Below are 13,130 nucleotides of genomic sequence, written 5' to 3'. Positions count from 1 at the left end.
TTGGTAGTAAGTACAAAAGCTGTTCCAAATATGGCCAAAGCAGTGAAATGCTGGCAAGGCATAGGTTGGCCACATCATATCAATGAAAAGGTTGGCATAGGGTGTTGTATCTTGTGTGAGGAAACATACTGTGGCTCAAATCTCACAGTTTCAATTATTATTGTAGTGTGAATGTGTCAGAACACACTGGTCATCAAATACTTCTGATTATGGGTCTATGAAGCCACAGATCTTGTTTTGTGCCTCTGTTAAGAATGTTTATCACTTATAGTGTTTGCAGTGGGCATGTCAGTATGAAAATTGGACCATTGAGGAATGGAAGAAGGTTGCCTGGTTTGACAAATCACAATTTATAAATCTCCTGACATAAATTCACTCGTGGTTTGAGTTGGAGAAATGTGTTCACGATGCATCACTTCAATCGTGTAATTTGCAGGAAATGAATTCTGTTGATATTGGAGCTTCAGCTCTCACTGGATACAGGAATCCATACCTTGCCAGGTGCAGGCTGTTTTGGTAAAAAGAGGATCAACATCCTATTATGTATATTGTCATAATGTTTTGGCTGGTTGGTGTAAATGCTTCTGATGATCTTCTTTAGGTTAAGTTATTCAAAACACAATTCTTTTTAATCACTGATAAAAGAATATTCTACAGAGTTTACAAATATTTAATTCCTCTTTTTGTTACTAACAACTATTACAACAATATAAGAATATAATGAATATGCATTTATTATTAGTTTATGGTTAACATATGAATTATATATTATTTTACAGTTACTGAATGACATATGGCTACTTACTTTAAGTGATGATCCTTTTCAACCTTGGGAATGGAAAGAAATGGAAATTGAACATAAAGAAAACGGAGCTCCACATTTATCCTTCCATCCAGCTTGTAAAGTAAATTTACTTTTTATATTTCCTTCTGTTATAAAAGATTTCTAATTTTTTAAAATATCTTCAATCCTTAATAATTAATTTTATAAATGTAGGCTTAAATAATTTAAATGTGTATAAGATATATTTTACGTAAAGCATGTTTATTTCTTCTAAACTCACTTTAATTACTTTCTAATGAAACTGTTAATGAACTATTCTAAAAATAGTAGTTATGTGATCTGAGATCCATTCTATGTTAGATGATATAATTGATAATATACCAATTAGTTATGCAGAGGTTGTATAACTATATATATATAATTAATTATACAGAATTAATTAGATGTAGAAATATGTACATTTAATAGGATTAAATCTGTCAAAATTTTCAGTAAAATTGTTCTAAATTATTATTAATCTCTAAAAAAAGGTTAGTGATCAAGTTATTGTGCTCAGTAAATCACAAAGATCAGTTACCTGATGCAAATTTGCTAATTTTTAGTTCACTACTTTTAAGAGCACCTTCCAGAATATGGGTTCCACCAAGAGCAGATATGTGAGTATTTATTAAATTAATTTTTTGAAATAATTAAACATCTAGAACTTAAAGAAACTTTAAAATAATTAATCAGATAATAATTATATATCATTAATGAATACAATTAACTAATAAAAACTTTTTTAACTAAAAGCCAAGACTCAAGAAGTAATCAGAGTGCTAATGAAGTGGAAAAATGTGTGAATGGCAAGAAAGGAGTATTAAAAAGACATTCAGCTACCGGTTACACTTCAAGTAGTGATGAAGAAGAATATCAATATAGGACTACAGCTAAAAAATTAGCAAATGTTGATGATCCTCAAAACTCTGATAATGTTGAAAAAAATAATTTAGTTGATCACTTTCAAAAACCACAATCATCTAGCTCAGCAGGCCCCTCTTATAGAACAGAAAATAAACAACAGTTATCAATTAGAGATGTTTTATCAACACCATCTTCTTCGTCGTCATTACCATCGTCATCGGCATCGTCTAGCAGTCAGGACGGACAATCTTTAACTAATTCAGATAAATCAATGTTATCTATCCGACCAAATTCTCGTCGCAATAGGCAGCGTCAATTAGAAGGTTTAGACAGAATGGAACAGAGGTTACGAGATCTTTGTGCTAAAAATATTCAGAGGTATGTAGTAATTTATTTATTTATTTATTTATTTTACATATAATTGAAACTATCAATGGACAAAGATTTCCATCCCCCGAATAACACAATTTACCCAAAAATATAATAAAATAACAAATAAAATTAACAAAGTAAAATATTTTTAAAAAGAAACAAAGATCATACATTATGTAGAAAGCAAAGGCATAAATGTTTATATTTTGTAAAATCTTGATGAAGGTGATGTTCAATGAGTGACATATAATCAATGGAGCAATAAAAAAAGGATCTATGACTTAATGCTTAGCAATAAAAAGGTGTGTGTGTGTATACATGATTGTATCTAGTTATTCTGGAGGGAACTTTCAGCTTGAGCCAGTAATTGTATATTATGCCATTAATATATTTATAGCTTCAGTTGAAATACTTAACTCTTTCTTTGAAATTAGGTAGTCCCAGTAGGGGCAAAATTTGTGAAGAAAATCGACTTTAGTATAGTTTTTGAGGATATAGGTTTACAAAACTGCCATAAAATTCCCCGGCAAATTCTGATATTTTTCTGTGTGACCTTTAAAGGCCAATTTATTGACAAAGAAAGCTCCCAAATCACTATATGAAGTTAGGGGCCTTTTTATGCTCTCTTTTGAGTGGGAAAAGGCCTAAAACCACAAAGAAACTATATGAAGTTACATAATTTAAAACATGGTTATAAATGTAAAGATGTGGAAGTGGCAGATCTCTAATCAGAGTGAAACACATCACTACAATTTTACGAATATTAATTCTTAAATTTATTTTACTAAAAGCTAAAGATAGAATTTTTAGGTCGGTTTGTAAAATGTTAGGATCGTGATTTAGGAGTTTTATATCATTGGCATAAGCTATAACTTTTGAATTAATATTGTTGAAGAGATTGTTAATATATGCAGAGAAAAATAGTCTGTTCAAAATTGATCCTTGTGGAATGCCACTAATAGGGGAAAAATGTAGAAATTCAAAATCCTTTATCTTGCATAGTCTTGATAGAAAATAGTTGTTTATCCAAGCTAAAAAACTGGGCTAATATTGGAGTATTTACACAGAACATGTAGAAATATGCTAGGTAGTATGGAATCAAATGCTTGTGAAATTATATTACTCTTCAAATTATCTAGAAGGAATAGGAAAGAATTAAAATTACCATAAATTTAATAATGAAAGAACACGAGGATATAGTGTGACCCTGATTTATAATTGCTTGAGGTAAAAGAATTCAAACACAATGAACTGTTTTCTTTTATCTCTACTTGATTTGCAAGATAAAATACTCAATACAACAAGCACGAACCGATATGAGTGAAAATTTGGAATATTTCATTCTCATTATAATTAGATGGCTTGGAAATTCCAGTCTCCATTTTTTTTTTGTTTCATTCTCTTTCTATAGTCATTTGCCATTCATTCTGACATGATTATGCAGATTAACAAATTTTATTTCTTCATTACAATTTTTATGTTGGTGATTACAATTTCATTAATTAAAAAATAAGTTTCTTTTACTCTATTTTATGTCTTACTTATTGTCTTTACCATTAAATGAAGAAATGTCTGATACCATGCATATTTGCTACTTATTTCATATTAGTTTTTTTTTTATATCAGTGAGTTGATCAACACTTTCATTTAATTTATTTAGAATTATTAGTCATTTAGAATGAAGGCAAATATGTAATAATTTAATCTTATTTAGAGAACATGGGTACTGGATTACGCTGGAATGAAGTACAAATTTCAACCATAAGAAATAAATAGGAACAAGATTTTCCATTATGAGATTTCAGTTTATAGAGGGTTTTCGGGAATGATGTATGCTTATAAATTGAGGGTTATACTGCATTTGTATATAACTTTGTATAATTAGAAATTTACATTTCAAACAGATTGATAGATTGGAATTATTAATAGAATACTAAATGCGCATCTTTTTTTCATATAAATAAAAATTTTAATTATTAGTAGATGCTTTCAAATTGGTCCATTTCAACATCTAAAAATTTGAGTATGTATAATTTAGTAGGAAGTCAATAGTTTTAAGAAAAATATATTTTGCCATTGAAAAGGGGTTTATTCCTGTAATTAAAGTGTCAGAAAAGGTAGTCTTTGGGACAAAAAATCCTCAATATATAAATTTGTAATTCTAAACTGTCAGAGAAACAAAATTACTACACCAGCCAAGAAAACAGTATTATTATTTGCAGAGTTTATTTATTGTTATTTCTTCTATAGAATAAAGTTTTTTCCCCCTTCCTTTAGATTCAATAGGAAATTGTTCAAAATTAAATTACAAAAATAACAAAAGATGTGGTGCATCTTATTCTGCCTGTTAAAAAATAAATAAATTTTAGAATCCTAGAATCAGTTTTTCTGGTATTGCTACAAGTATATTAGTCCCTTTGAAATTTTATAATTGAAAGGCCGAGTGAAACTGACGTCGAAATTGAGTTAATGGTCTAAACTTCCATATATTAAATATACTATTGCTAAATAGAATAAAATATTTGTTTTGTTTCCAACAATATTTAGTACTCTAACTGCAAAATATGAAAATCAGTATTTGCCATCTTTCCAGTACATTATCACATCATAAAAAAAAAGGGTTTGACTACTGTTGCACTCAGCTTTTCAAATTTTGTTTATGCAGTAAAGGTTCAAAAATCAGAACTATTTGGGGATTAGGATGGTTGAACTAGACTTTTCTGGATTCTCAGAAGCAACAGCTTCTCATTTGAGAAAGAATGAAGAAAAATAAACATATCATGATAATGTTTTTACTACAAGATAATGCAGTATGAATTTATTCTTGAAATCATTCATGAAAGAACCAATCCTTTGTTAGATGAAAATTTAACAAATAAATATGCGTCATATTTTTACATATTGAAGCGCACAAAAAATTATTCCTTGATTTAGAAACTTATGAAATAGTCATAGTAAAAATAGACATAGTCAAATTACGTTCTATGGTGTCTAAAACAGTATCTTCGGATGCCAGTTGTCTTTTTAACCTGGGAAATTCTTCTCAATCTGGGATATCCCGCAAATTTCTTAAAAGTTCACTTTTTTCTTATTTTGTGTTAAAATTGAGGAAAGTATAATTAACCCATAATAAGTACAAATGTATTCTGACAGTTTAATTTTAAGCCTGCTTATTAGTTTTTTAAATTTTTGCTTGTTATGACATCTCACAGATTGTCAATAATCAATACATAGCTTATTTGTGGTGGGACTCAGTCTCGAAAATGAACTAGAAATCTTCCAGGCTACGGATGAAAAAACATGTAACATTTATCTTCTCGTAAATGCATCAAAGATGATTCCACCCACATCCATTGAATTGGAAAGGGCATTCTCAGAAGAGGGACTTTTCATGATTAAAATAATAACCAGATTGAGTGATTGGAATATTGACCATTTTTGGTTTTCAAAATCTTACAAAACGTTATTGTAAATTTTTATATTATGTTTTATTTAAAAAAACGAAAATTACCTTCTAAGTTAGAAGTTATTTAGAAGTTTAAAAAGAAAATTACCTTCTAAGTTGATCTAAGTTCATTTTTTCTTTAAATATTCAACTCACAAAAAAAAAATGCCTTTGAATTAAGTAATTTCCAACAAACTTTAATAAATTTTTTCTATTTGTGAAAATTTCTACATAATTCAAAGGTAATTTTAATATATATTTTACAGAGCATTATTGTAAGTAATATTATGATTTTGGAGGTTGCAGAACTTATTAAATTACTTTTAAAAATGAAAAATGATAATTAAAAATATCTTGAAATTGAATGATATATCCTGGGACTTCGCAAAAGACCGGGAAATGAGAAACCCTATTACGTTCATTTAAGCTTTACTAATTAAAGAATTTTCCACAATTTGCTGTAAATTTCTTAAGTATAGGGAAAAATAACAAACCATCAATTCACAAGTTTCCTATTTTTATTGGGTTCTTCAGAAAGTAATTTCATTTTTTACCATCAGAGAGATTAGTTGTACTTTTACCTGCCAATTTCATTCTAAATCGTATTGTCATTATATATTTTGACAGCTGACATTTCAAGGTTTATTTGTAAAATAGGTTGTTTTTTTTTTGGTGTCACATTAAATATGGAAAGTCAAATTTTGGCATATTTTGCTTTTTTATCATCAAAAAGGTAAGAATGCTGTTCAAGCAAGAAAAAATTGTGCGACATGTATGGAGATGATGATGTGTTGACAGAATGACAATGCCAAAACTGTTTGCAAAATTTCCTTCTAATAATTTTGATACTAAACATACACCGCATCCTGGAAGGCCAATTGAAAGCCGACGAAGACAAAATAAAGGTATTGATTGAGGCAAACCACCAAGTAACAACACGAGAAATCGCCAAGAGATTAAATTTGTCAAATTCAACCGTTTATGATCACTTGAAATAACTTGGTTTCGTTTCAAGATCATAATGGGTATAAGGGTTTTACATGTTCTTAAAGAAAGAGATTTGCTCTGTCACATTGACATCTGTGATTTGCTTCTAAATATTAAGAAAATGATCCATTTTTGGTACGAATTATAACTTGCGACAAAAAATGATTGTTTATAACAATGTCGAATTTGAGTGATACCATGAAACAGAAGAGGTGTAGTGTTTCACCATGATAATGCCAGACCTCACACAAGTCTGGTAACTTGTCAGAAGCTGTTACACCTTGGATGGGATGTGCTACCATATCCACCATATTCGCTAGATCTTGCCCTCTTGGATTATTAATTGTTCCAGTGTTTACAAAATTTTTTGAATGGTAAAACATTTACTTGAAATGAGGATGTCAAAAATCACTGAAATCAGTTCTTTACAAGCATGAGGAATCGTGCTACTACCAGAAAGATGGCAAAAGGTATTGGACCAAAATGGTCAATCTATAATTCAATAAAATATGTATATAAGAAAAATTTTTTCCCATGGAAAACAATGAAATTACTTTCCAAACAACCCAATAAAAGCTCCACACATATTCCATATTGTCTGGGTTTCTGAAGTCTGGATTTTTAGAGCCTGGCATAGCCATGAGATAAGTACTCATAGGGCAGAATGTAACCACTTTACCATCTATTCTTATGAATGTGCTTGCATTAGCCCACACGAATCCAATAAATTAAGCAGCTTTAAGAAGAACCAATTTTAAGATTGAGATTTTTGACTATTACATGCAGCATTTAATTTCACATTAACTTTACCTTTCAAATATTTTACTTTTAAAATAAGTCATTCGGGTAGTCCCCTTTCTTTCCTTATAAGTTACATCTGATAGAAATCATCATGTAAAAATTTTTGATTAAAATATACATAAAAAAACTAGCATTAAACATTGTTAAAACATACAATAGGGTTTTGTTTTCTTGTGGGAATTATTTTGGATTTGTTTTCAGATGGAAAATGGTTAGGTTAACTTGTAGTATTGCTATGAGTACTCTGGTTTGCATGTATTTTTCTCGAGTAATGAAGTCGATACATTGCAATCCAATTTTGATCTGTATTTTCAGAAACGTTTTTGCCATAAATAACATTTTAGTTCTAACAAGTAGAATATTTAATACATTTTTTTTTTTTTTTTGAAGTCCTGTCGGACATTAAAATTTTTGTAAAGTTAAAAAAGACACAGTCGTTCCAGAAAAACCTGCTAGACGATCACCATTTATTTTTATTCGTGTTCTAGAACAAACTCTTTAGATGACCAGACCTTCCCTTTTAGGCTACTTAGCCATCTAATGTTAAAATGTTCCTTAAAAACAGAATTAGTCCAATTAAAATTTCTAAAAAATTTTCTTAAAAATTGGAAATGGGATCTTACGACGTCTGTTAGTTTACATCCATGTCCTTTCGGAAGTTTGGGTCTTATATCCACTTTAAAAAGCGCTGGAAAAATGCAGATTATACCTCGGCTTCCCTCTGGCGATGATTTTTCACATTTAACTTTTGAAGTTCCATCTAGAACACGGATAAAAATAAATGGTGATCGTCTAGAAGATTTTTCCGGAACGACTGTGTCTTTTTTAACTTTACAATTAACAGAAAAAAATGTTTGTAAATAGCTGTGCAAGTGTTTAGGCAATCATTATTACTTAGTGATGGAGCACAGTTTAATTTTACTTGATATCTGTTGACATGCAGTTTGTACATAAAGCACGACTAATTACTCTGTTTGAAAGAAACTACATAGTAACAACAACTGATGATTAATTGAGAAAGGAAGCCAATAAATGTGTATCGGTTGTATTTCTAGGTAGTTTGAGAAGTTATTTATGCAAGATTTCTTTTAATAATATTTATTGGCAGTTCCAACCAAATTGACCCCCCCCTCAAGTGACAAAAATTTAATTACCATAATCAGTAACCTGTGTTTTAATATGTTAGAATGTCCTGAAAAGGTTCCAAAGATTATTGTTGTATGCCATGGAAAGAGAAAATGATGCATGAATAATTGTTTTATCAAGGAAAATAATTTGCTTTTGTTGACAGAGAGTTATGAAAATTTGTATTGAGAGAAGCTCCAGATTTAGATTTTTTATAATGCTTTATATATAGGAAATGCAAGTATGAAAGTCAGATAGTCATTTTTTGCCTTTCCTTTATAATAATATTGTGTGATGATAATTTTAAAAATTATTTACAACTATAGACTGTCTGCAAATGGCATTGTTTTTGAAAACTGTACTTGCTCTAGTGCAAAATACGAATCTGGTCTACAGATTTTAACATGTGTGTATTTCTGGAGTTGTATACATCACATCACACACACGTGTTTTGTTTTCAAAGAGATTATATTTACAAATATACAGTGTAGTATTGATTTTTTTTTTTTTTCCATTCATTGGCTACAGATTCATTCTATCAGGTTGGTAATCATTTCTGGTTAGACGGTGATATTAGGTAACGAGGAAAATTGAGGCTCACTATAGACTGTGTTTGGTGCCTTCTTGAGAAAAATAATTTATAATTAAAAGAATTGGATTAACAAATGTACAATAATAACAAAGTTTTTAAAATATAATTTTTAAAAGATTGTATTAATTTCTTTTTAAATAGGCCACCAGAAGCTGTGTTTAGTAGGCAAAAACCAAAGAAACTGATATCGCCAACTAATGCAAGAAATCCTATGTGCATATACGTTCTAGACATAAGTAATGCTTGTACTAAATACAAAGTTTGTTGGCAACCGCTTCAGTGCATCACTAGTTACGGACCGGAAGAGATAATTCTCTACTCGCTAGTTCTCGGACGAGGAGAAATAATAATGTTCGGAGGAATACAGAAATATTTGAATTCGCGCCAGCAGGAAGGAGAATGCGTACCGGAAGTAGTGTCCAATGCAATATATTTTTTATCTGCAACCAAATCTATTATTTAAATACAGAAGATGGCCCATATTTTGTGATATAATTCACAATTATTAAATGGTCACGATTTCGATATTTATATAACTGTTTGGAAGTTATAAGTTTATTATATTTAATTACAGACATTTTAGAATGAATTCTAAAGTTTCGTCAACCGGCATTAGTGAAATTTCAATATAAAAAATTGTTTTTTTATATATATATGATAATATTAAGTTTATTATAAATCTATAATTGAAAATATGATAAATTAAATAATTTACATATAATTGATATTTTTTTCCCATCATTATTGACAATTTTGTGAGACAAACAGATAAAGTCTAGAGAAATAAAGTTGGTAAGTGCGCGTTGTAGCTTTAATTTCTTCCCAAAACTATCACAAACAAAAAGTTGTTAAACAAATAAGCAAAAATTATAATGAATTCCATCTAAGGCGCGATATCTATCAATCGACAACAATCTGAAACTTATGTAGAGTACATAATTATTATAATTACATCATCTGTTCAAATTGTAAAGGGGTTTTTTATACTCAAAAAGAGGATAAGAAGATTTAATGATACATGGGTAATGTTTGATGATAAAGAACGAGGAAGCCATTTGTTTTCTACAATGTGGTGAAAGTCAAATCACGGAATTGGAAGATAGATTGACTTATTTAAATTGGATTTGCTTAATGATAATTTACTTTTTCTTGGTATTTTCACACACAAAATTCTTGATATGAAAATGTGATATATCTCCAGATTAAGGAAATTTGAGACGGAACTTTGCTTTCTTGTAGTTTACATTAATCGTATATTTTATATTTTTAACTTCCCCTATGTGCAATAAGAAATATTGTCTTTTCTTACATCAGAGAACCTATTTATGTTAAAGTTCACCTAATGTGAATTGTGGGATTCCAAAAATTCATTATGATGATATGCACCACTTTCTGGAAGCAGCTTCTCTTACAAGAATCAAAATCTGTACTTTTGCATTGTCCATGACAAATGGAAGAGTTTTTTGCATACCGATTCAATTGTTTATGGAGTGACTCTCTTCAATTTTTTGTCGATTGTTGTAACTTTTTTCATTTTCTTCCCTATTTTATAATTAATTTTGAGATTGTCATTATAACACTCAAAATTCACTTTATTTTTCTATAAAGGAATTTTTAAAGACTAAATACCACCTTTTAAAAGGGGTTGACAGTGCCGAGTGCAAGCCAAAAGTTTGCTCGCAGAGAATCACATTGGATGGCAGGAGCGCATGAAACTTGCCACTTGACCCAAATTTGACTGCCAGTCACACAACTACCTCCGCGCATCACATCTCTGACGTGCTTCCCCTCGACTTATTCTTCCCGCCAAAGAATAATTCCTTTTGTGCAGAGTAATTTTTGGACATTATGTCATAGAATGGCAACGTCGGATTTCCTTTTCCAGCCGCAAATGGTCCCAGTATGACAACCATTTCATTTCATTAGTCACGTTTCCCGCAATATCGTAACATTATACAAAAAACTCACCAACTTAAATAAATCATCCTTGTCGAATCTTTTCAGAATTAACCCTGCAAAAAATAAATAAAAACAGATAATTGAATCACTAAAATTCTGTTTAAATCCTTATAATGCCTGAACAAATAATTTTCAAATCTAGATAACAAATTTGTAATTAAGTACTTTCATATATATAACTTTCAACTATTGCTTCTAAGATGTGTGACCAATACCACACAAACAATTCCTATAGTATTAAATAAAACAGTTTATTTCTGAACAGATGCGACGTGTTAGAGCAGTGACGGACCAGTTTAAATTCTGGTACCTAGCGGATTAACACTTTTGTGAATTAATAAATAAAAGTAATAAAATGGAACATACTGGACACGAGAAATGTCAAGAACTAAGGGTGCATAATACTTGGCAGCATCCGGCAACAGCTGGTTGATGGAATCTTTGTACGTGCTTTCGACTTGCGAGTGACTTCACTCCGGAGTGGACGTGTCGTTTACAAAATGGTGGTGATACAACTTTGTCAAAAGCTTGTGGCAGAAGAGTTTTCTACATTGTATTACCGAAACATGTTATAAATATCACGTCTCTTTTATGAAAACGTTGCAAGTTTGGTGAATTTCATCGTTTGTATTGTGAAATAAAAGACAATCTGGATTTCTTTCCATGGAAGCAGCAATCAAACTAGCTTGGTAGCTACTTCCTTTAAGCATGAATAGAAACATTGTTTGGTGGTTGCTGCGTGCTAAATGCAATTACTCGACACACATTCACTTGTATCAGTGTCCGCTCTGCTTGGAAATTCATTCACGAAGATTTCAGAAATTTTCGACTAAAATTACACGAGAAGCTTAAAAGTGAGTGAACAAAACCATTCACCAACTTTGAACTTGGTGTTACGAGGTGTTAAAGAAACCCCACTTTAAACTTCGACACAAAGGAAAATCATTAAAACGTGATTGGCCAGAAAATTTTTATTACAGCCCGATTTGTCCAAATCGGTCCTAGTAGGCCTCTGACCCACTCTGCTGTTTGTCACAATTGAAATCGATCTTAACAACATAAAACTTGAGTAGTCATAACATTTAATTACTATATGCAAGATTTACTTTTTCATATTAATGGTAATAAAGAAAAAAAATCAATAGTAAAAACTAATACATTTATTGTAAAGATGAGAAATTGTACATTAAAAGTACAAGACACACATAACGAAAGATGTATTTACAATGTACAAAAACGGTGATGTTGGTACTAAGTGTTATCCTTTATTCTTCTTTGATTTTTTGCGATGTTTGGATTTCTTTTTCTTCTTCTTATTTTTTGGTTTGGACGATTTGTTTTTTAATTTTTTTCTGGATTCTTCTTCCGACGATTCTAATTGAAATGTAATTTTAAAATATTTTATTATATTAGCATTACCTATGTATGTTTTTTTATTTGAAAATTTATATAACTGTCAACTAAAAACAAGGAAGACTAATCATTCAATCATTTATGGTTTAATAATTTTAAAAAATTAGAGGGCTTTTAGAAAAGAGGAACAGAACATAATCTAAAAAGTTTAGGTAGTTGGATGCATTGTAGTTATCAGAAAAATACAATAATTGAAACATACCATTTTCGGCACTCTCGCTTTCACTACTTTCCTCTTCTGAGCTAGAAGAATCTTCATCTGTACTTGGTTTTGTCACTTGTGGCACAGCCTGTGATGGTTTAGGTACATTTTTTAAATGCTCTCTTAATTCATCTCTGAAAATAAAACAAAACAATTTGTTTAAAAGTAATCTTGATAATATATAACAAAACAATAACTGATAAAATAGTTGCTTCAAATTCACAATAACAAACAAACCAATCCACAAATTTAAAATCTTATTTCTGATTATACTTTTTTAAAAGTTCATACAACTAAGTTTTCATTTATAGACAATGATCCAATTTCAGAGTAAAATTTATAACAATGATAACTGGGAACTAAAGTCTCAGACAAAAGTTTTGAAACAGTCAATATATCTGAATTATTTCCAAAGTGTCTTGAGACTGATGCTTATTTCATGCAAAGTAAAAAATACTATTGACAAGGTAATCAGATTTATGACAACCTTCATCAAAACAAATGAATAACATATCAAGAGCATGCATATACAGTAGAGAGTCGTTCA

The 13,130-nt window shown here is 30.0% G+C and overlaps 3 protein-coding genes across 3 annotated transcripts in view; 2 read left to right on the top strand and 1 right to left on the bottom strand.

The window, feature by feature from the left end:
- The window catches only part of Fbxo42 (F-box protein 42), a 36,085-nt gene extending 26,469 nt beyond the window's left edge, over positions 1-9,616 (top strand). The window contains 5 exon segments of the mRNA XM_067288803.1: positions 780-905; positions 1,315-1,343; positions 1,345-1,440; positions 1,577-2,065; positions 9,151-9,616. Of these exon segments, the coding sequence (XP_067144904.1) occupies positions 780-905; positions 1,315-1,343; positions 1,345-1,440; positions 1,577-2,065; positions 9,151-9,472 (1,062 nt within the window). The 3' untranslated portion in view covers positions 9,473-9,616.
- LOC136990417 (beta-hexosaminidase subunit alpha-like) overlaps positions 1-13,130 on the top strand; it is a 376,498-nt gene that overhangs the window by 101,790 nt on the left and 261,578 nt on the right. The window lies entirely within an intron of this gene.
- LOC136990412 (pre-mRNA-splicing factor CWC22 homolog) overlaps positions 12,114-13,130 on the bottom strand; it is a 52,920-nt gene continuing 51,903 nt past the window's right edge. Inside the window, exons 18-19 of the mRNA XM_067288798.1 lie at positions 12,584-12,717; positions 12,114-12,342 (exon numbers count right to left, since the gene is read on the bottom strand). Coding sequence (XP_067144899.1) covers positions 12,227-12,342; positions 12,584-12,717 — 250 coding nt within the window. The 3' untranslated portion in view covers positions 12,114-12,226. The remainder of the gene's footprint in view (positions 12,343-12,583; positions 12,718-13,130) is intronic.

This window comes from Centruroides vittatus, unplaced genomic scaffold (genome assembly GCF_030686945.1).
Source record: "Centruroides vittatus isolate TY-2023 unplaced genomic scaffold, ASM3068694v2 scaffold_932, whole genome shotgun sequence".
Lineage (NCBI taxonomy): Eukaryota > Metazoa > Arthropoda > Arachnida > Scorpiones > Buthidae > Centruroides > Centruroides vittatus.
This window is presented reverse-complemented; position numbering and strand designations above follow the sequence as displayed.